The following is a 24,102-nucleotide window of genomic DNA, read 5'->3' on the forward strand; positions in this document are numbered from 1 at the left end:
CTAGAAGTCCATCAGTTGCCCCTCATCAGAGAGAAATGCCAAAACAACTACTTTGTTTATGTTCCAAGCGTGAGAAACTCCACTACAGAACTGGAAGCAGTATCAGTAGGCTAAGAAAATACGGACACAAGGACACCCAGTGAAATAAACAGGGCCGGGGGATCTGCTACTTTTTAATGCCTTTATTAGGGTTAGCTTCGGGTGGGGGCCCGATGGGCCGCACCCACGCCGCTGCTGCTCCCAGGAGTGACACGGAGGAGGAGGTGTGCAGCTTTGTCCGCTGGTACGCAGGCAGAGCAGGGGCTTCGGTCCTCGCGGGAGCACCACCAGGCCTGTCCTTGATCTGAAGTCTGGGGTCCTCTTGCCAGCCAGCAGCTCTGTGTATAAGGGGAGAGGTTAAAAAGGTCTAGGGAGATAACTACATTTGTTCCTCACCCATGGGTGATATTTAAATCCTTCGGTTCCGTGGTGGCTCACCGTTTTAGCGGTTTCCTTTGCTGAGCTGTGCAAAGTGTCTTCTCATTTGCATACAAGCTCTCCTCCTCATTGTTCCGGGTGCCATTTCCCAGGAAGCAGCAGAGGGGATACCCGACAAAAAGGGGGATTTTAACAATAGAATCACGAACAACAGGTAATTAGAACGTTAACGTTGATTTGTCTAACACATTAAATTTATAACTTTTGGAGGAAGTTGTTTTGGGGATTTGCTCCCAACAGCCAGCAAGGTTTCACTGGGAACAAGATAGTTCTTCAGGGCCATTGGCAAGAGTGGGTAGCATCAGGCTGTACTTAAGACTTATTCTCCTAGCTTTAACATAATTCCTTCAATATTGCTGCCAAATACTGTGCTATATTATTTTCAAACACTATCAACACCGTGGAAGAAAGAATTCTAATGAAAGGCTTTTAGTCCAGCCATTAGCATCATCATCCAAATCAATTGTTGCCTCATGTTTGAGAAGGCCTGTAGAAAACAAAGAAATCTTTGCTAAAAATTGCAGTGCTAATCTTGCACTCTGCATCAATCAGGGCCATAATCTAACTCAGCAGTCCCAGAGCGCCCCAAGTGCTTGTCTGGCACGCATCTCTGAGGCATGGAAACCCTCCTCTTCCTCACTGCACAGTGCTGGGCCGTGCACTGCGCAGAGAGGCTGCGGAGAGCACAGCCCAGCTGTGGGGATCCCTGCTCCCTCAGCCTCGGCCGGGATTGCTCCCGAGCAGCCCTGAGCACGGGAGCCTGCTTCAAGCTGGTGTTGGAGGGCCCTGGGACTGCACTATTTACAGGGGGTTAATCACAATGTCGATAATTTCTGGTCTGCCTGCTTCTCTTCTTTAGCGAGGGTGAATTTTTAGTCTGCGTCCTCCTCTTCCTTGGCGAGGGCCGGTGGTGTGTGCGCTGCGCAGAGCAGCAGCGGAGCTCGTAGGCACCCAGCACGGATGTGCTCATCCCTCTGTGCCTCAGCAGGGTTTGCTTGCCAGCCCATTGCAGGCTGGAAGGCCCTGGAGCTGCACCATCCCAAGGAGCGTGGCCACAGCTCGGAGGTTCCGTTCTCCTCCCTGCAGAGTGGTCACTGTCTGCTGTGTCCACAGAGCAGCTGGGGCCATCCCACAGCAGAGATCTGCTCCAGGCCTCCTCCCTGCCAGGGTCTTCCACAGCCAGCAACATGTCCTGGAAAGAGAGCTGTGGAGAGTTCCTGCCCTTCCCTCCTGAAAGGACCAGAGTCAGTGGGGAGCCCCCAGATGTTCTGGGAGGGGACATTTCAGAGCCTCCCAAAGGCTCTCCTGGGGGGCTGCCAAGGCCAAAGGGCCAAAGGCGCACAAACGGGATGGGTCCAGGTGGGACACTTTGAGAGGAAGCAGCAAAGTGACGAGGAAGAATGCTGCAGGGTGGGAGGGGGAAAAGGAGAAGGGCTGAGATCCTCCAAAGAAATCCACTGCTCCTCTGGTGCCCTGGCCCTCCTTCCCAGAGTTACCTTCTTCCTGCCAGGCAAACCCTGGGGGCCAATAGAAGCCGCCTGCTTGCCTGCTGGCTGCGCAGTGGCTGAGGAAGGATGCTGGTGCCAGCAAGGAAGAAGCCCTTTCTCCAATCTGCAGATCAGAGCATCTGCAGGAACAAAGGGTGAGCTCAGCTTAGGGCTGATGTTGCAGCCTCCTCCAGGGTTGGCTCATTTTCTCGGAGAGGTTTCTATGACAGAGAGAAGACTCTACCAAGTCCACTACTGGGAAGTTCAGCTGGAATCTTCCCACCCAGTCTGCTCCTGTTGCAGCAAGACCTCATCTTTATACCTTCTACAGCCTCTGTTTCATAAATCCACAGACTTGCTTGGGTTGGAAGGGACCTTAAAGCTCATTTTGTTCCACCCCCCTGACATGGGCAGGGACACCTTACAATAGACCAGGCTTCTCCGAGCCCTGTCCAACCTGGCCTTGAGCACTTCCAGGGATGGGACACCCACAGCTTCTTTGGACAGCCTGTCCCATTGTCTCTCCACCCTTACACTGAAGCATTTCTTCCTAATATCTAATGTAAACCCTCCCTGGGTCAGCTGAAAATTAATTCCCTTCATCCTGTCCAACCCTCCCTGATAAAGAGTCCCTCCCCATCTTTCCTGGCAGGCCCCTTTAAGTTCTCTCGCTCTTCTCTACATAAGTCCAGCATCAGAGAGCACACAAGTTACATCAGGGCAGCAGCCTGAAGGACAGACATGGGGTGGTACAGGTTTGACAGCACTGAATGGAGCAGCTACTGATTGCATTTGGTGAGAAAACACTCAGGAGTATGAAGAGTAGCTAAACAATAAACAGGGAAAAAGGAACATCTTCCGAACACATTGGAATCCTGGTTGTTACCTGGCATAGAAGAGCAGGTAGGCTTGCTGCTTGAGAGCTGTGTCAATGCAACTAGGCTCCACAGACTCATCGTTCATCAGGTACCACAGCCCATTACCGGCCTGTGAAAGAAAGGCAAGGATCTTCGCATGGTTTCTCTCCAAAAACACAGGCAGAAAACTATCAAATGAAGAGTATATCAAAACAAATGCAGTCCAGCCCCTAAAGAAACCCTCTGCCCCAAAACCTTGGCTGTCAGTAACACCGACAGGAAAGTTTATCCTCCTCAGAACACATTTTCCCCACTGGGAAAGAAGGAAGTAGCTGTTCACCTTCGTATAGCAGAAATAGTGTCCTCCAAGGCAGCTGACCCCACTGTGCACCAGGACAGCATACAAGGAGTAACAGCGGGGTTCTCCATCTGCCTGGGACATGTATGGACGAAGATCCAGGTACTCGGGGTACTCCACAACCTACAGAGACACCAGGAGGGCTCAGAAGTGCCCCTGACCTGTGGCAAAAAATCGCCTGCCATATCCAGGGGCCACAGGTGTGTAAATACATCCTTGGGGCTCAGGAACAGCTGGTTTTCCATAAGGCAATGTGCAGCGTTTTGGGTGGCAGGAAACTGTTCTTGGCCAAAGCAGCTCTCTCGGAGCAGAGCGCGTGCCTCTCTTCCCAAGGGAATTCTTCTCTCCCCAGAAGGGAACAAGACTAACCCAACACGGGTGGCTTGTGTCAAGCTCTAGGAAATCTGCTCCAGGAAGAGAGAGCTGCACACCAGATGTGTACACACCTTGCTGATCTTCCCGCCGGTGAAACAGTCAAACCTTTTCAGGCACAACGTGAGAATCTTGGGCACACGATGGACTGTGAACCTCTTGGAGGCAGCTACATTCTTCTTACACCTTGAAACCAAGCACAGAGCCCAGTGCTGAAATGCATCCAATCCTCCCCAAGGTGGCCAGGCAACATCTCCTGTCTCACACAGCTTTTGCTGTTCTAAGGTTCTTCACGGCCGTATTTTAAAAAAGCTGCATCTCATCTGTGTGCAGTAAACCTCCACGAGAACATGGCTGGTGCTCAATGAGATGCAGCCCCCTCACACAGGATCCCGTGTTCAGATGTGGTTAGTAATCATCTTACTTGCTACATTTAAAGGAGTTTTCACCATCCAGGTGCTCGGGTGTCACAAAGTCCTCCAGAGCTGCAGTGACGGAAGAGGCAGCCTGAAGGAGTGAGAAATGAGATCGCTGAGCTGCAGGAAATGCCCTCACCCAAATGTTTCCCAGGAGCTGACAAGAAACCCCCTGTAGTTGATGCTGAAGAGACCCACCATGAACCTGTCCAGAAGGAGGCAGAGAGTGTGATGCTGAACATTTCCCAGTGTCCCAGTGGCTCCTGGAGCCATCGAGAGCTCCCTCCTTGTACCACCACTCAGCCCAACTAATGACACTGGGCAGGGGCAGCAGTGGTGCAAACAATGCACCATCAGCCTGCGAGCCAGCCAGGTGTTGTGGGAGGGCAAAGGGAAGGAGGATGTGAATGTATCGAGGGTGCAGAGAGGATAATGCTGCTTGTCCAGCTTAAAAACAGCACCTACAGAGAGACCAGTGCCACGGCCTCTGCAGGGAGGACACCATCCATTCCCCTTCCCACCCACCAAGATCCCTTGTGTTCACAGACTACATCTTTAAGGGAAATATGTTGACTCTGGAAAGCTACAGGGGCCTTGGGATGTCTTGAAGCACAAATGCAAAGCCTCTTACTCTGATATCCAGAGGGATATCCAGGAAGACCTCGTAGGAGTCAGAAATGGCATTGCAGCTGAAGCAGGTGACTGGAAGGAAAAATGCAACTGCTGAGCAGTGGGAAGCTGACTGGCGTTGCCCATTTACACATTGTACCTGTCCCACCAGTGCCAGGACCAACTGTCAGGCACAGGCACACCACATCAAAGAGAGTAATAGTTGTGGAAATGTACCTCTGGATCTCAGAGAGCCCCCAAATATCTGATGGACAATGGTGGTGTATTGAGAAGAGAGGTCCAAGCTGGAAACAAGTGGTAAAGACACAGCATTATCTCCTCAAAGAGTTTTGCTGGGCCTGAAAGCCCAGGGTTTAGGTTTCCCTTGATGGGAGCGCATCAAGCAGTCCAAAGGGCTCAGGACTCTGTGGGAGTGATTTGCTCGTGCTTACTCGCTGCTTGCACCCAGACAAGCTCTCTGCATGGCATCAACAGTACAGCACAGGAAGTCATGGGCATCTTCCTCCCTGCCACGCTGAAAATGTTCTCCAATGCCTAAGGAAGAATATGTTTGAAGTTCTCTCCTACCAGAAGGGAAGAAAACCTGTCCAAGCACCTGGCATGACTTACGTCTGAAAACTTTGAGGACACCTGAAGGCCGGATGGCACTGGCAGGGGAATGCAAGACCCTGTTAACGTGCGCTTCCATGACGCACATCATGCAGAAACCCTTCTGGTGACCTGAAGAAGGACACAGGGAAGGTGCTTAGCTTGGCAAAATAGCCACAGCAGTGGGATACTCCCCCTCTTCAACTCCCCCTCCTGTGCAAGACTCCACCCTTCCCAATGCCCCAATGATTCCAGGGCATTTTAGCGTCCAGGAAATGTTCTTAAGAGGGATGGTAAACCAACAGTTTTCTGTGCAATAAGCCAAGAGGGTTTAACGTGCAGGAATAAAGACTTGGGGCTAGAAGGAGGTGTCTTCATGAAGGTTAAGAGAGCTGGGTAGGACAAGTGGCTTCTAGGCTTGAGTGTTGAGAGGACATCAACTCATGGGGCTGACAAAGGGCTGCTGTTCTCCTAAATCAGATTCCAGGTTCTGGGAATCTTTGGTATTTGATTAACAGATTCTCAGGAGATGTTCCAAAAGCACTCACAGGCCTGGCTGTGCTCTCGGGACAGCAGGTAGTTGGCCAGTGGCGGCGTGTAGGTCAGGCACTGCAGGACAGCGTTGAGGAAGCACGTGTTGCCCGCATTGAAGAGCCCTGCTCCTGCACTCTGTCTCTGCTGCCAGACCATGCAAATCTTCTCAGGTGGAAAGAGGATGCTTTTTGGAGGAGCCATTCCCTCGGCAATGACTGCAGAGAAATTCCATTTGAAGAGAAATGAGACGAGGAACAAAAGCATATTTAAACGTGGAGCTTTTCTACTCAAGCAGCCAGGACAACCAGCTCGAACATTCAATTCAGTATCAGGGGAAGCCTAGCACTGCCACTGAAATTTACTGGTTGGGAAAAGTCCCCTTCGTTCTGGGATCTGGGATCTGACCACCAGTCGTGTCAGTTGTCTGTGGGATTCACAAAGTCCAAACCTTCCCGTGAAGCTGTTACTCACAGAAATCGTTCATTGTTGTGGCCGTTGCCTCTCTCAGGAATACAGGGCAAAGCTCTGGATGACCAAGGACATCAGAACATGCCCCAGAAAGAGATCAGTGTCAGTCCTATAACATGATTGCAAAGAAATTACTGTAGCTCACCAAAAGTATAAAAACTCCCAATAAATACAACTTCTAGAACATCCTTTGCCATCCAGAGTTTCAGTGGTGCTTGTACCAGCTGCTGCACTGCAGGCTCACACCTCTGTGATTAGTGACAGAGCCCCAGGGCACAGGAGGTTCAGAGGTCCTTCTGAAGTGCTCCAGTGCAGGTTCCCATCTCTGAAGAGGCCCTGCTGCTGTCAGAGCATCAAGAGCAGAGCCTCTGGCTTTCCCCTTTCTCTGCAGGAGTGATCAGCTTTCAGCCACTAATGTAACTCCTGCCTTTGCTGCTCTCCTTTTTCGGTCTCACTCCCCCCTGCAGCAGCCAAGGTGGGCTTTTTGCCACTCTGGGCTGAGCCCAGCCCCTCAGACTACATTCACCCCCTACTTTACCTATCCTAGTAGAAAAGAAAAGAGAATCAGCAAATAAGAACTCTAGCCTAGGCTGTATCTGGGTAGCCTACAATGGTGTAACAGCCCAGCCTTCAGCTAGCAAGGTATGAACCAGCCTGGACTCTTATCCCATATCTCCTTCCTCTGTGATCTGTCCCGAAAGTCAAATCATCATTACCTTGGAGAGGATGAAAGCTGAAGAGGGCAGTAAACTGCTGCGTCTCTATAGTAAACACTAAATTTCTTTAAAAGGCAGGCCGTGAGTAGCAAACAAGCTGAGCTATCCTGACGGCCTGCTCTTCTGTTACCCTGCTTTCAGGATACCAGCATTGGGCAGGTGAGGTCACAATCACAGGAGAGGTGCCACATCTCTGCCCCTCTGTGACACAGGGCCACACAGGCATGTGTTCCCCTGAGTTCACAGAACCACAGGCTTGCTGGGCGCAGGAACCCACAGGGCTCCTGGCACAGGTGGAACTCACTGGGACTCCCCCAGTGCTGCTGGTGAAGGGGGGTTCAGTGGCTGGCAGAGCTGCCACACCTTCCCCAAAGCACAGAGCCTAGTGAGCGCAGCCCTGCCCAGAGCTGGCACAAGCCTGCTCGCAGTCTGGCACACAGGCTGCCGGCGATTTCTGTTCCTGTCCTCTGGCACACTCCCGTGCCTCTGAGGCTCACCCAAGGGTCAGTCCCAGTGAATTTGATCTGCCCTCAGGGTACACCCACAGGCTGACCCCGGACTGGCACCGGTTCACCCACTGGTGCTGGGTGAGCCTTGGCTGCCAGGCCCACATGCAGCTGCTGCCTCTCCTGGGCAGCTTTTCAGCAGCTTCACGTTTACTCCTTCCTCCAGCTTTGGTTTGGCTAGGGTTGATCAGACACAGCTTTGGCCAGATTCCCACTCAGGGTGGCTGGAGGCAGTTTTGTTCCTGCTGCACTTGAGCCACGCGGTTTTGGGCTGTGCAGCAGGCAGCTGGTGTTCCTCGTGCTCCAAGGAGGCAGCTGGTTGCTATTCACCCCTGACGCCTTAGGATTTGAGCTTTTCTGTTGTTTTTCATGTATTTGTAATCCTGCAGTTCTTTAGTGTAGAACTCTAAACTCCACACACAGTGTGAGCTGCTGCTTTCCCGTCTTGGTCAGACACAACAATTCCTCTCCAGGCCTGGAGATCAAGGACACCTCTCTGCCTCAGGCCCTGAGTGATGGAAGCAAAAGTCAGTGGAAGGGGAGCAAACTTGTGGTAAATGACTTCATTACCTGAAGCTGTAATTGGAAGATTAATCCCCAATATGCAAATGGACCAAACTTATAAAATTGTGAAAACACATGACCCATGGTCCATTTTTCCGTACACCCCTGGGGGGCTTCATCAGCCCAAAATGTACCTGAAGGCCTTTCAATAAATATATCTGCTTTTCATTCCCTTAATTTTGTCTGGCCTCTGTCTTCAGGTAGTCCCAAAAGGCATCACTCCCACGGCGGTGTGCGCCGTTCCAACCAGGCGCTGCGCGGGCAGCCCCGCCGCCATGCTGAGGGGGCCTTTCCCGCGGGCGGCGTGCGCAGTGATGGCGGCGGACCTGGAGGTGTTTTGGGGCGAGTTTGGGGGATTTCGGTCACTTGGAGGGAGGCAAGAGGTGCGCAGAGCTCTGCAGGCAGGCTTGGGAGGCCTTGAAGTTCCCCCGGCTGCTCCAGGCCGAAAGCGCTGGGAGTTTTCTTTCTCTCCCTGTCCTCTTCCCTCCCCAGCCCACGGGCTCCTGGAGCTGCCCTGGGGCTCTGCGTGGAGCTCTCATCCCGGGCAAAGCCATTCCTTGCTGTGGGTTTGACCTTCCCCAGCCGGACTGCCGTAGGACCGCCGGGCTGCTCTGGGGAATTGGGGCTGTAGAGTAGGATAAGGACTTTACAATTAAAAAATTATAAGGTATATTTTATTTCCAGGTGGGACACGCGGGGCAATATTTCCTCCAAACTGTGCGTACCTGCGCAAGCCAAGCTCCACATTTAAATATACATCAATCTCACAAACCCACACCTCCCCACCCGCCCATTCCCCGCCCTCTCTCGTTTCATATTCTAATTTGCTGTCACGCCTCCTGGTGGTTGTGAGTTGGGGTCTTGGGAGGAAGGCCGACATCTTCCTCAGGTTGATCTTTGCTTCTGGGAAGGCACAGTGGAGATTTGGCTGTTTTTCAGGTCACTTTGCTCTTGCCAAAGGTTAGGAACTTAATTTTGCTGTATTTAAGCCACAAAGTTCTGCTTCATTAATTTTTGACAAATACCCAGGTCCCGCTTTCCTGGGTTTCAACATTATCCATCTTACCTGTATGACTGCTACCTAGGAGCTACCCAACAGTTAAGCTCAATAGCCAATCTTCTGTGTGTTCTCAGTACAAGCTGTTTCTTCACTTTTACAAAATCACCAAAAGCTGCTTCTGAAATCTTGTATTTTCATATCCATAAACGTCCCTGACCTCAGGGCTCTTTTGAAGACTCTTCTGGTCAGAGGGACTGGGAGAGCAGCACGGGGGCACCCAGCAGGTCACAAAATCTGCTGCAGGGAGGTGCCACTGGCCCCAGCAGCAAATGAGGAAATCTCCTCTCCCTGCGGGTCAGAGCGAGCTGTGGGTGTGATCAATTCCATGAGGTGGAGGTTGGAGCAGCCTGTGAAGGGACTGGCTGGACACTGCAGTGGTCAGTGTGACACGGGGCTGTGGCAGGCCTGGTCAGAGGCTCTGGCTCCTCTCTTTGGAGGCACAGGGCACCCCAGGGGCTGGAGCCCAGCTGTGGTCAGGAGAGGCTGTGCTCAGCAGTGCCTCTGGAGTTGAGAATCTCTCTGATTCCCTTGTGGCTCACGCGCCACTTCCCAAACAGCACGGAGAAACCCAGCTCTGCCTTTAGTGTGCTTTGGGAAAGCTCAGCTCAGGCCTGCCTTGTTTTCTAGACAGGGGATTTGTCTATCTCCACAGGCTGCAGAACCCAGGAGCAGTGTGCCAAGTGTGGACAGTTGGATGTTTTCAGTGACCACTGGGGCTTTGGGCCTGTGTGAATCTGTAGAGCAGAGGGAGGGGGATGCTGCGATCGGGATCCTTGTCTGCAAGCTGCAGTGGAGTGCTTCTGTAATTCCTGAACCAGAGAGGCCCACCTGCCTCTCCCATCAAGTGGGTTTGCTTTTTGGGGTCCTATATTTCTTGTCTTTCACAAATCCAGGGAAAAACATGCATTTTACTTCAGTCCTTCCCCTCACCTAGCTGCTGGCTTTGGAGGCCTCTTGCAGCCCCTGGTGCTGCAGCAGTGTTTTCAGGTTACCCAGGGATTCTGCAGGGTGAGAGCTCACAGATGAAGTGATGCTTGTGGCCAGGAAGCACTTGGATGGAATGGCAAGCCTGGGTAGAGAGATCTCATTTCTGGCTAAGGGAACCCAGCCTGGGGTTCCCTTAACCTGGCTCTTATCCACAAACTGGCTCAGGTGCAGGCAGTTCTTTCTGGTCTGCCCACACTGGTGAATGCAGCTGCCTCAACACCTTTAGTTTTTCCTTTTTTCAGACTCCATGGATGATGTGCTTGATGACCTCCTGGGATGCCATGGCAAAGGGAACCTTCTTTTCACCTGCAGGGGTGGCACCTTCCTCATGTGCTGCCCTTCGGGAGCTGCTGGCACGTCAACCATTGACCTCAGAGGGATTGAAGCAGGGTACACAGGAGAGCATTTCTCAGAGCCACAGGCCATGGAACAGGATGGACACGAGCTTGGGGAGACAAACTGAGGTTCATGTCATGTTAAAATCCTCCGTGGCCTATGGGGAAACAGCAAATCTCCCTCTGAGTGACAATGCCTGGTTGGGTATTGCCAAGCTCCATGGGGTGTGTGCTGGCTTGAAGGCAAAACCAGCGAGAGACTCCAAGTCAGAAAGAACAATTTAATCGGAGATAAAAAAAAAAAAAAAAAAAGGCAAAATAAAATAAAATAAAACACATGCAACAGTACAAAAGATCACTGACAGAATACAACCTGAAACCATGGTGGTAGCAGTCCAGATGAAGTGGTCTTGTTGAGGCAGTGCTCCCGCAGAAAGGTCTGGTAGCTCTTGTCCTCTGGAAATCCAGTGGGTAAGGCTGCCTGTGCTGTCCCAAAAGCCAGATTATATCCAGGTGGGAATGCTTGGCTCCTCCCCGTGGGCAGAGCATCTCACAATGGGCTGATATCATTTTATCAGTCTTGCAATGGGTCCTTGATTGCCCATTCAACAGAGATAGCTCCCGGAGGGAGTTATTTATCAGTCATGCAGCAGTTATTTATCAGTCATGAAGCAGGGCACCGATGGCCCATTAACAGAAGATAGTCTGGAGGGAGGGGGCAAGGGAAACACTGCCCAATCTAGTTTCAACAGCTCAAGTAGACAGTGATAGAATACAGACTTTGGGCACATCTCACATTGTAACCTAGGACACCCTGAGTGACAGTCCATCACTTCACACTGTAACAGCCCTGTGCCTCTCTTTAACGGGACAGACTTCTAACAACCCCTTTCTCAGAGTGTGGCTGGAGATTCCTCCCTTGAGTCGCTAGAGGCCACGAAAAGAATGATACCCAAAGATCTAACTCCAGAGTAAAAAGAAGGGGAGTTTATTTCAATGACCTCGTATATAGAGGTTCAAGACAATGAGCAGGGATTGGAGAACACGGTTACCACCTCTCCACCCCAACCCAGGACGCCAATAGAAGCTGTCTTCTTGCGGCTGGCTGCCCGGTGGCTGAGGAAGGATGGTGGTGCCAGCAAGGAAGAAGTCCTTTCTCCAATCTGCACATCAGAGCATCTGGAGGAAAAAAGGGTAATCTCAGCTTAGGGCTGATGTTGCAGCCTTCTCCAGGGTTGGCTCATTTTCTCGGAGAGGTTTCTATGACAGAGAGAAGACTCTATCAAGTTCCACTACTGGAAAGTTCAGCTAGAATCTTCCCACCCAGTCTGCTTCTGTCGCAGAAAAACCTCATCTTTATACCTTCTACAGCCTCTGTTCCATAAATCCACAGACTTGCTTGGCTTGGAAGGGACCTTAAAGCTCATTTTGTTCCACCCCCCGACATGGGCAGGAACACCTTACAATAGGCCAGGTTTCTCCGAGCTCTGTCCAACCTGGCCTTGAACACTTCCAGGGATGGGGCACGCACAGCTTCTTTGGACAGCCTGTCCCATTGTCTCACCACCCTTACACTGAAGCATTTCTTCCTAATATCTAAGGTAAAACCTCCCTGGGTCAGCTGAAAATCGATTCCCTTCATCGTGTCCAACCCTCCCTGATAAAGAGTCCCTCCCCATCTTTCCTGGCAGGCCCCTTTAAGTTCTCTCGCTCTTCTCTACATAAGTCCAGCATCAGAGAGCACACAAGTTACATCAGGGCAGCAGCCTGAAGGACAGACATGGGGTGGAACAGGTTTGACAGCACTGAATGGAGCAGGTACTGATTGCTTTTGGTGAGAAAACACTCGGGAGTATGAAGAGAAGCTAAACACTAAACAGGGAAAAAGGAACATCTTCAGAACACATTGGAATCCTGGTTGTTACCTGGCATAGAAGAGCAGGTAGGCTTGCTGCTTGAGAGCTGTGTCAATGCAACTAGGCTCCACAGACTCATCATTCCTCAGGTACCACAGCCCGTTACCGGCCTGTGAAAGAAAGGCAAGGATCTTCGCATGGTTTCTCTCTAAAAACACAGGCAGAAAACTATCAAATGAAGAGTATATCAAAACAAATCCAGTCCAGCCCCTAAAGAGACCCTCTGCCCCAAAACCTTGGCTGTCGGTAACACCGACAGGAAAGTTTATCCTCCCCAGAACACATTTTCCCCGTGGGGAAAGAAGGAAGTTGCTGTTCACCTTTATGTAGCAGAAATAGTGTCCTCCATGGCAGCTGACCCCACTGTGCACCAGGACAGCATACAAGGAGTAACAGCGGGGTTCTCCATCTGCCTGGGACATGTACGGGCGAAGATCCAGGTACTCGGGATACTCCACAGCCTACAGAGATACCAGGAGGGCTCAGAAGTGCCCCTGACCTGTGGCAAAAAATTGCCTGCCACTTCCAGGGGCCACAGGTGTGTAAATACATCCTTGGGGCTCAGGAACAGCTGGTTTTCCATTAGGCAATGTGCAGCGCTTTGGGTGGCAGGAAATTGTTCTTGGCCAAAGCAGCTCTCTTGGAGCAGAGCGCTTGCCTCTCTTCCCAAGGGAATTCTTCTCTCCCCAGAAGGGAACAAGACTAACTCAACACGGGTGGCTTGTGTCAAGCTCTAGGAAACCTGCTCCAGGAAGAGAGAGCTTGTAATGGTTTTAATTTAATAAAACCGGGCGGAAACACTAATTAATGTAGGGGTTTTAGTGTTAATATTTTTGTGGGAGAGAGAGATTAGGAGAAAAATAAACAAAGCAGGCTTAAGCTTAAAAATGAACAAAAATAGTTTTATTAACATGTATTAAAAGACTGAGAAAAGAAAAAAAAAGTTGAGAAACGAGAAAAAACTTAAACTTAAACAGAATGATACCTTAAAACACGCTTCTTTCCTCTTACAAACTATTAACTTTGTTATTGGACAACACAGAAAGACACAACTTAGGATTTTCAGTCAGTTTCACCACTTAGACATAACTACTCCCTACTCTAGGAGAAGAGTCCTTCTATGATCTTTTTATGAAGATGTTTGCTACAAGACAAAATAATCCAGCCTTCCTAATGACACACTTCTGCTGCTGCCTGGAATTTTCGCAGACTGTGATGTTCTGTCCACAGAGCTCCTCAGTGTATCTGGGGTATTATTTACGAATACTTCTTCTGAGCGAAAATTATCTTTGCCTCAAAAGGCTGAGACTTCCTTTTTGACCCAGGAGCGGGGTTTCAAAGTTCCCAAATAAATCTCTATTACATCAGTCCTTAATTTTGATTAGAATTGCATTCTTCTTAAATAATACTAAGATGCTGCAAAGAACAGTTCATTTCTTCATCATTTCCCTTAGAAAAGGCTGGTTAAAAATGTCCGCTTCTTCAATCCTATTCTAATATTATTAGTTCTTTCACTTCTAATCTGACCGACTTCATGCAGTGTCTGTTCCATGTACCTTCTGTTATTATTTCTCTTTCTTCTTTCTCTTGAGGAGGAATTGTGTTTTAAAAGTTCCGTGTTGCTAAGAAAGCGTTAAAATCCGCCCAGGCTTGCACAGGCCGTGTGCACGCGCCTGACTGAAGGGCTGAAAAAAAAAAAAAATGCAAGGCCGCGTTGGTAGAAGAAGCTGACAAACGTCCTTTTTTTCCACCCCTCGGTCTCATCCAGGGCGGTCCAGCTCGAAGCTATCACTAAGCTGTAAAAAGGCTTCACCCGGGCTGCTCTCATGCGGGCAGCAGCTCTCAAAGGCTCGGCCGGGCCCGGCCCAGCCACCCAGAGGGCAGAGGGGCCCGACCTGGGCCTCTCCCGTGCTGCATGCGGGCAGCAGTTCTCAGAGGCCTGGTCGGACCCGGCCCAGCCACCCAGAGGGCAGAGGGGCCCGACCAGGGCTATTGGCCCTGAGTGGGGAGCATCAGTCTCTACTTCAGACTTATGCTACTAGCTTTAATATAATTGCTTCAATACTGCTGCCAAATACTGTGCTATATTAGTTTCAAACACTATCTACACTGTGGAAGAAAGAATTCTAACTAAAGGCTTTTAGTCCAGCCATTAGCATCATCATCCAAATCAATTGTTGCCTCATGTTTGAGAAGGACTGTAGAAAACAAAGAAATCTTTGCTAAAAATTGCAGTGCTAATCTTGCACTCTGCATCAATCAGGGCCATAATCTAACTCAGCAGTCCCAGAGCACTGGGGACAAGTGCCAGACAAGCAAGTCCAAGTGCATGTCTGGCACACATCTCTGAGGCATGGAAACCCTCCTCTTCCTCACTGCGCAGTGCTGGGCCGTGCACTGCACAGAGAGGCTGCTGTAGTGGTGCGAGAGTTGTTTTATTAAGTTATTAAGTTATTTTTGTAAGATTTATAAGTTATTTTTGTAATGGTTCAGTCCACTGCATAGCCCTGTGTTCTGTAATAGTTTTCTCCCTTTTGAGTTAGTTATACAACCAGACGTTTTATGTCAATCATTCCTCCCCTGCACCTCTCCCTGTCAATCCCCCCTCCCCTCTCCTCGTGGTCGACCTGTCTGTCACTTCGAGACCCTTCCCTGGATTCTGGAAAGATCCAGGAGAGGCATCGAGTGATAGGCTGGTGCCCGGGGAATCCCCTCCTCCCCTCCTGTGATTTGTTAATGGTTCAAAGGTCGACACCCCTGTTCCCACCCTGTGTTCCCTGGCTGGCTGACCCGTTGTCAGCCCTCCCCCGTTTATCAGTGACTGTCAGGCTTTGATCTCTGCTCTCTCTGGGCAGCCGTGGTCTCAGGCAGAGCTCCTTGCCAGACTCCCCTTAATAAACTACCTTCTACCCTGCCTAAAGAGAGACGACTCTTTTACCGTCGCCACAGTCACAACTCCATCATGTCCCCTCACTGGTGTGGGGAACCCAGAACCCACCGGGAGGAGGTTACTCGCCCTGCCTGTAACCCCGACCGATCCTCGCTGTGGCCGTGCAGAACTGAGCTAGCCTGCACGCCTCTGAGGCACGAGGGGACACTGCCATAGGCTGCGGAGAGCACAGCCCAGCTGCGGGGATCCCCGCTCCCGCAGTCTCGGCCGGGATTGCTCCCGAGCAGCCCTGAGCACGGGAGCCTGCTTCAAGCTGGTGTTGGAGGGCCCTGGGACTGCACTATTTACAGGGGGTTAATCACAATGTGGAGAATTCCTAGTCTGCCTGCTTCTCTTCTTTAGCGCGGGTGAAGGTTTAGTCTGTGCCCTCCTCTTCCTTGGCGAGGGCCGGTGGTGTGTGCGCTGCGCAGAGCAGCAGCGGAGCTCGTAGGCACCCAGCACGGATGTGCTCATCCCTCTGTGCCTCAGCAGGGTTTGCTTGCCAGCCCATTGCAAGCTGGAAGGCCCTGGAGCTGCACCATCCCAAGGAGGGTGGCCACAGCTCGGAGGTTCCGTTCTCCTCCCTGCGGAGCGCTCACTGTCTGCTGTGTCCACAGAGCAGCTGGGGCCATCCCACAGAGGAGATCTGCTCCAGGCCTCCTCCCTGCCAGGGTCTTCCACAGCCAGCAACATGTCCTGGGAAGAGAGCTGTGGAGAGTTCCTGCCCTGCCCTCCTGAAAGGACCAGAGTCAGTGGGAAGCCCCCAGATGTTCTGGGAGGGAACATTTCAGAGCCTCCCAAAGGCTCTCCTGGGGGGCTGCCAAGGCCAGAGGGCCAAAGGCACACAAATGGGATGGGTCCAGCTGGGACACTTTGAGAGGAAGCAGCAAAGTGATGAGGAAGAATGCTGCAGGCTGTGGGGGGGAAAAGGAGAAAGGCTGAAATCCTCGAAAGAAAGCCACTGCTCCTCTGGTGCCCTGGCCCTCCTTGCCAGAGTTACCTTCTTCCTGCCAGGCAAACCCTGGGGGCCAATAGAAGCCGCCTGCTTGCTGCTGGCTGCCCAGTGGCTGAGGAAGGATGGTGGTGCCAGCAAGGAAGAAGCCCTGTCCAGAAGGAGGCCGAGCGTATGATGCTGAACATTTCCCAGTGTCCCAGTGGGTCCTGAAGCCATCGAGAGCTCCCTCCCTGTACCACCACTCAGCCCAACTAATGACACTGGGCAGGGGCAGCAGTGGTGCAAACAATGCACCATCAGCCTGCGAGCCAGCCAGGTGTTGTGGGAGGGCAAAGGGAAGGAGGATGAGGATGTATCAAGGCTGCAGAGAGGATAATGCTGCTTGTGCAGCTTTAAAACAGCACCTGCAGAGAGACCAGTGCCACGGCCTCTGCAGGAGGACACCATCCATTCCCCTTCCCACCCACCAAGATCCCTTGTGTTCACAGTCTACATTTTTAAGGGAAATATGTTGACTCTGGAAAGCTGCAGGGGCCTTGGGATGTCTTGAAGCACAAATGCAAAGCCTCTTACTTTGATATCCAGAGGGATATCCAGGAAGACCTCGTAGGAGTCAGAAATGGCATTGCAGCTGAAGCAGGTGACTGGAAGGAAAAATGCAACTGCTGAGCAGTGGGAAGCTGACTGGCGTTGCCCATTTACACATTGTGCCTGTCCCACCAGTGCCAGGACCAACTGTCAGGCACAGGCACACCATGTCAAAGAGAGTAATAGTTGTGGAAATGTACCTTGGGATCTCAGAGAGCCACCAAATATCTGATGGACAATGGTGGTGTATTGAGAAGAGAGGTCCAAGCTGGAAACAAGTGGTAAAGACACAGCATTATCTCCTCAAAGAGTTTTGCTGGGCCTGAAAGCCCAGGGTTTAGGTTTCCCTTGATGGGAGCGCATCAAGCAGTCCAAAGGGCTCAGGACTCTGTGGGAGTGATTTGCTCGTGCTTACTCGCTGCTTGCACCCAGACAAGCTCTCTGCATGGCATCGACAGTACAGCACAGGAAGTCATGGGCATCTTCCTCCCTGCCACGCTGAAAATGTTCTCCAATGCCTAAGGAAGAATATGTTTGAAGTTCTCTCCTACCAGAAGGGAAGAAAACCTGTCCAAGCACCTGGCATGACTTACGTCTGAAAAGCCTGAGGACACCTGAAGGCCAGATGGCACTGGCAGGGGAATGCAAGACCCTGTTAACGTGCGCTTCCATGACGCACATCATGCCGAAACCCTTCTGGTGACCTGAAGAAGGACACAGGGAAGGTGCTTAGCTTGGCCCCACAGCAGTGGGATACTCCTCCTCTTCAACTCCCTCTCCAGTGCAAGACTCCACTCTTCCCAATGCCCCAATGATTCCAGGGCATTTTAGCATGCAGTAAATGTTCTTAATGTTCTAAATGTTCTTAAGATATTCTGACATCAACTCATGGGGCTGAGAAAGGGCTGCTGTTCTCCTAAATCAGATTCCAGGTTCTGGGGATCTTTGGTATTTGATTAACAGATTCTTTATATCTTATATCTTTAATATAATTACTTCAATACTGCTTGCAAGTACTATGCTATACTACTATCTATAACTATCTACACTGTGGAATAAAGAATTCTAATTAAAGCCTTTTAGTCCAGCCATTAACATCATCATCCCCTTAAAAAAATTGTTCCCTCGTGTTTGAGAAGGCACATAGTAAAAAAGAAATCTTTGCTAAAAAACGCAGTGCTAATCTTCCATCCTTCTTCAGCTAGGGTGATAATCTGACTGCAGCACTCCCAGAGTGCCCCAAGTGCTTGTCTGGCACACATCCCTCAGGCATGGAAAGCCTCCTCCTCCTCACTGCAGGGTGCTGGGCCGTGCACTGCACAGAGAGGCTGCAGAGATCATAGCCCAGCTGTGGGGATCCCTGCTCCCTCAGCCTCGGCTGGGATTGCTCCCGAGCAGCCCTGAGCACGGGAGCATGCTTTAAGCTGGTGGTGGAGGGCCCTGAAGCTGCAGTATCCACTGGGGCTTTGTCACAACGTAGAGGACTTGTTCTCCCCGTGTCCCTCTTGCCCAGAGAGGGCTGGTGGCCGGTGCGCTGCGCAGAGCAGCCGCGGAGGTCACAGCCCCTCCGTGGGCATCGTCTGGGCTCTCTCCCCCTCCGTTGGGTTTGCCCTCGAGCATCCCTGAGCTCTAGAGCCTGCTTCAAGCTGCTGCTGGAGGGCCGCAGGACTGTACTATTGACGGGCATGGTCACAGTGTGGAGAATTTGTAGTCTGCCTCCTCCTCTTCCTTGGCGAGGGCTGGTGGTGTGTGCGCTGCACAAAGCGACTGTGCAGCTCACAGCCCCTCATCATGGAATTGTCCATCACTCTGCTGTGCCTCAGCAGGGTTTGCACCCCAGCAGCCCTGGGGTCACCAGCCCGCTGCAAGCTCCTGCTGGAAGGCCCTGGAGCTGCACCATCCCAAGGAGGGTGGCCACAGCTCGGAGGTTCCGTTCTCCTCCCTGCAGAGTGGTCACTGTCTGCTGTGTCCACAGAGCAGCTGGGGCCATCCCACAGAGGAGATCTGCTCCAGGCCTCCTCCCTGCCAGGGTCTTCCACAGCCAGCAACATGTCCTGGGAAGAGAGCTGTGGAGAGTTCCTGCCCTGCCCTCCTGAAAGGACCAGAGTCAGTGGGAAGCCCCCAGATGTTCTGGGAGGGGACATTTCAGAGCCTCCCAAAGGCTCTCCTGGGGGGCTGCCAAGGCCAAAGGGACAAAGGCGCACAAACGGGAGGGGTCCAGGTGGGACACATTGAGAGGAAGCAGCAAAGTGACGAGGAAGAATGCTGCAGGGTGGGAGGGGGAAAAGGAGAAAGGCTGAGATCCTCCAAAGAAATCCACTGCTCCTCTGGTGCCCTGGCCCTCCTTGCCAGAGTTACCTTCTTCCTGCCAGGCAAACCCTGGGGGCCAATAGAAGCTGCCTGCTTGCTGCTGGCTGCCCAGTGGCTGAGGAAGGATGGTGGTGCCAGCAAGGAAGAAGCCCTGTCCAGAAGGAGGCCGAGCGTGTGATGCTGAACATTTCCCAGTGTCCCAGTGGCTCCTGGAGCCATCGAGAGCTCCCTCCCTGTACCACCACTCAGCCCAACTAATGACACTGGGCAGGGGCAGCAGTGGTGCAAACAATGCACCATCAGCCTGCGAGCCAGCCAGGTGTTGTGGGAGGGCAAAGGGAAGGAGGATGAGGATGTATCGAGGCTGCAGAGAGGATAATGCTGCTTGTGCAGCTTTAAAACAGCACCTGCAGAGAGACCAGTGCCACGGCCTCTGCAGGAGGACACCATCCATTTGTAGTTCTCTTCTACCAGAAGGGAAGAAAACCTGTCCAAGCACCTGGCATGACTTACGTCTGAAAACCCTGAGGACACCTGAAGGCCGGATGGCACTGACAGAGGAATGCAAGACCCTGTTAACGTGCGCTTCCATGACGCACCTCTCTCTACCTGGCAAAAAGACAATAAAAAGACTGAAAATGTGGACTAGTTAGCATGAGAAGCAAGGCGTCGATAACCAATAGAAGACAGAACACTAATTCATGAAGAGCATTATGCAATTTATAGCCACTGAACATGAATTTCTTGGTTTGCTAAAATGTATACATTGTGCAGTATATATAGATTCTGGACAATGAGCAGGGATTGCAGAATGAGATTACCACCTCTCCACCCCACTGGCCAGGCTACAAGTCCATCAGTTGTCCCTCATCAGAGAGAAATGCCAAAACAACTACTTTGTTTATGTTCTAAGCGTGAGAAACTCCACTACAGAACTGGAAGCAATATCAGAAGGCTAAGAAAATACGGACACAGGGACACCCAGTGAAATAAACAGGGCTGGGGGATCTGCTACTTTTTAATGCCTTTATTAGGGTTAGCTTCGGGTGGGGGCCCGATGGGCCGCACCCACGCCGCTGCTGCTCCCAGGAGTGACACGGAGGAGGAGGTGTGCAGCTTTGTCCGCTGGTACGCAGGCAGAGCAGGGGCTTCCGTCCTCGCGGGAGCACCACCAGGCCTGTCCTTGATCTGAAGTCTGGGCTCCTCTTGCCAGCCAGCAGCTCTGTGTATAAGGCAAGAGGTTAAAAAGGTCTAGGGAGATAACTACATTTGTTCCTCACCCATGGGTGCTATTTAAATCCTTTGGTTCCGTGGTGGCTCACCGTTTTAGCGGTTTCCTTTGCTGAGCTGTGCAAAATGTCTTCTCATTTGCATACAAGCTCTCCTCCTCATTGTTCCGGGGGCCATTTCCCAGGAAGCAGCAGAGGGGATACCCGACAAAAAGGGGGGTTTTAACAATGGAATCATGAACAACAGGTAATTAGAACGTTAACATTGATTTGTCTACCATATTAAATTGATAACTTTTGGAGGAAGTTGTTTTGGGGATTTGCTCCCAACAGCCAGCAAGGTTTCACTGAGAACAAGAGAGTTGTTCAGGGCCATTGGCAAGAGTGGGTAGCATCAGGCTCTACTTAAGCCTTATTCTCCTAGCTTTAACATAATTCCTTCAATATTGCTGCCAAATACTGTGCTGTATTATTTTCAAACACTATCAACACCGTGGAAGAAAGAATTCTAACTAAAGGCTTTTAATCCAGCCATTAGCATCATCATCGAACTCAATTGTTGCCTCATGTTTGAGAAGGCCTGTAGAAAACAAAGAAATCTTTGCTAAAAATTGCAGTGCTAATCTTGCACTCTGCATCAATTAGGGACATAATCTAACTCTGCAGTCCCAGAGCGCCCCAAGTGCTTGTCTGGCACGCATCTCTGAGGCATGGAAACCCTCCTCTTCCTCACTGCGCAGTGCTGGGCCGTGCACTGCACAGAGAGGCTGCGGAGAGCACAGCCCAGCTGCGGGGATCCCTGCTCCCGCAGCCTCGGCCGGGATTGCTCCCGAGCAGCCCTGAGCACGGGAGCCTGCTTCAAGCTGGTGTTGGAGGGCCCTGGGACTGCACTATTTACAGGGGGTTAATCACAATGTCGATAATTTCTGGTCTGCCTGCTTCTCTTCTTTAGGGAGGGTGAATTTTTAGTCTGCGTCCTCCTCTTCCTTGGCGAGGGCCGGTGGTGTGTGCGCTGCGCAGAGCAGCAGCGGAGCTCGTAGGCACCCAGCACGGATGTGCTCATCCCTCTGTGCCTCAGCAGGGTTTGCTTGCCAGCCCATGGCAAGCTGGAAGGCCCTGGAGCTGCACCATCCCAAGGAGCGTGGCCACAGCTCGGAGGTTCCGTTCTCCTCCCTGCAGAGAGGTCACTGTCTGCTGTGTCCACAGAGCAGCTGGGGCCATCCCACAGCGGAGATCTGCTCCAGGCCTCCTCCCTGCCAGGGTCTTCCACAGCCAGCAACATGTCCTGGGAAGAGAGCTGTGGAGAGTTCCTGCCCTTCCCTCCTGAAAGGACCAGAGTCAGTAGGGAGCCCCCAGATGTTCTGGGAGGGGACATTTCAGAGCCTCCCAAAGGCTCTCCTGGGGGGCTGCCAAGGCCAGAGGGCCAAAGGCGCACAAACGGGAGGGGTCCAGGTGGAACACTTTGAGAGGAAGCAGCAAAGTGACGAGGAAGAATGCTGCAGGGTGGGAGGGGGAAAAGGAGAAGGGCTGAGATCCTCCAAAGAAATCCACTGCTCCTCTGGTGCCCTGGCCCTCCTTCCCAGAGTTACCTTCTTCCTGCCAGGCAAACCCTGGGGGCCAATAGAAGCCGCCTGCTTCCTGCTGGCTGCGCAGTGGCTGAGAAAGGATGCTGGTGCCAGCAAGGAAGAAGTCCTTTCTCCAATCTGCACATCAGAGCATCTGCAGGAACAAAGGGTGAGCTCAGCTTAGGGCTGATGTTGCAGCCTCCTCCAGAGTTGGCTCATTTTCTCTGAGAGGTTTCTATGACAGAGAGAAGACTCTACCAAGTCCACTACTGGGAAGTTCAGCTGGAATCTTCCCACCCAGTCTGCTCCTGTTGCAGCAAGACCTCATCTTTATACCTTCTACAGCCTCTGTTTCATAAATCCACAGACTTGCTTGGGTTGGAAGGGACCTTAAAGCTCATTTTGTTCCACCCCCCTGACATGGGCAGGGACACCTTACAATAGACCAGGTTTCTCCGAGCCCTGTCCAACCTGGCCTTGAGCACTTCCAGGGATGGGGCACCCACAGCTTCTTTGGACAGCCTGTTCCATTGTCTCACCACCCTTACACTGAAGCATTTCTTCCTAATATCTAATGTAAACCCTCCCTGGGTCAGCTGAAAATTAATTCCCTTCATCCTGTCCAACCCTCCCTGATAAAGAGTCCCTCCCCATCTTTCCTGGCAGGCCCCTTTAAGTTCTCTCGCTCTTCTCTACATAAGTCCAGCATCAGAGAGCACACAAGTTACATCAGGGCAGCAGCCTGAAGGACAGACATGGGGTGGAACAGGTTTGACAGCACTGAATGGAGCAGGTACTGATTGCATTTGGTGAGAAAACACTCAGGAGTATGAAGAGAAGCTAAACACTAAACAGGGAAAAGGAAACGTCTTCCGAACACATTGGAATCCTGGTTGTTACCTGGCATAGAAGAGCAGGTAGGCTTGCTGCTTGAGAGCTGTGTCAATGCAACTAGGCTCCACAGACTCATCGTTCATCAGGTACCACAGCCCGTTACCGGCCTGTGAAAGAAAGGCAAGGATCTTCGCATGGTTTCTCTCCAAAAACACAGGCAGAAAACTATCAAATGAAGAGTATATCAAAACAAATCCAGTCCAGCCCCTAAAGAAACCCTCTGCCCCAAAACCTTGGCTGTCAGTAACACCGACAGGAAAGTTTATCCTCCTCAGAACACATTTTCCCCATTGGGAAAGAAGGAAGTTGCTGTTCACCTTCGTATAGCAGAAATAGTGTCCTCCAAGGCAGCTGACCCCACTGTGCACCAGGACAGCATACAAGGAGTAACAGCGGGGTTCTCCATCTGCCTGGGACATGTATGGGCGAAGATCCAGGTACTCGGGATACTCCACAGCCTACAGAGACACCAGGAGGGCTCAGAAGTGCCCCTGACCTGTGGCAAAAAATCGCCTGCCATATCCAGGGGCCACAGGTGTGTAAATACATCCTTGGGGCTCAGGAACAGCTGGTTTTCCATTAGGCAATGTGCAGCGCTTTGGGTGGCAGGAAATTGTTCTTGGCCAAAGCAGCTCTCTTGGAGCAGAGCGCTTGCCTCTCTTCCCAAGGGAATTCTTCTCTCCCCAGAAGGGAACAAGACTAACCCAACACGGGTGGCTTGTGTCAAGCTCTAGGAAATCTGCTCCAGGAAGAGGGAGCTGCACACCAGATGTGTACACACCTTGCTGATCTTCCCGCCGGTGAAACAGTCAAACCTTTTCAGGCACAATGTGAGAATCTTGGGCACACGATGGACTGTGAACCTCTTGGAGGCAGCAACATTCTTCTTACACCTTGAAACCAAGCACAGAGCCCAGTGCTGAAATGCATCCAATCCTCCCCCAAGGTGGCCAGGCAACCTCTCCTGTCTCACACAGCTTTTGCTGTTCTAAGGTTCTTCACGGCCGTATTTTAAAAAAGCTACATCTCATCTGTGTGCAGTAAACCTCCACGAGAACATGGCTGGTGCTCAATGACATGCAGCCCCCTCACACAGGATCTCGTGTTCAGATGTGCTTAGTAGTCATCTTACTTGCTACATTTAAAGGAGTTTTCACCATCCAGGTGCTCGGGTGTCACAAAGTCCTCCAGAGCTGCAGTGACGGAAGAGGCAGCCTGGAGGAGTGAGAAATGAGATCGCTGAGCTGCAGGAAATGCCCTCACCCAAATGTTTCCCAGGAGCTGACAAGAAACCCCCTGTAGTTGATGCTGAAGAGACCCACCATGAACGTGTCCAGAAGGAGGCAGAGCATGTGATGCTG

The 24,102-nt window shown here is 51.6% G+C and overlaps 1 protein-coding gene across 1 annotated transcript; it reads right to left on the minus strand.

Annotated features, from left to right (window-relative positions):
- Positions 1–166: 166 nt before the first annotated feature.
- On the minus strand, positions 167–5,920 carry LOC120763626 (ubiquitin carboxyl-terminal hydrolase 42-like). Its single transcript, XM_040087067.1, has 10 exons — positions 5,734–5,920; positions 5,207–5,317; positions 5,029–5,131; positions 4,814–4,881; positions 4,599–4,669; positions 3,976–4,058; positions 3,626–3,737; positions 3,162–3,302; positions 2,851–2,951; positions 167–377 (listed from the first exon to the last, which is right to left on the minus strand). The coding sequence occupies exons 1-10, from the start codon at positions 5,918–5,920 to the stop codon at positions 167–169; spliced, it is 1,188 nt and encodes a 395-aa protein (XP_039943001.1).
- Between the last annotated feature and the right edge of the window lie 18,182 nt (positions 5,921–24,102).

This window comes from Hirundo rustica, chromosome 27, assembly GCF_015227805.2.
Source record: "Hirundo rustica isolate bHirRus1 chromosome 27, bHirRus1.pri.v3, whole genome shotgun sequence".
NCBI lineage: Eukaryota > Metazoa > Chordata > Aves > Passeriformes > Hirundinidae > Hirundo > Hirundo rustica.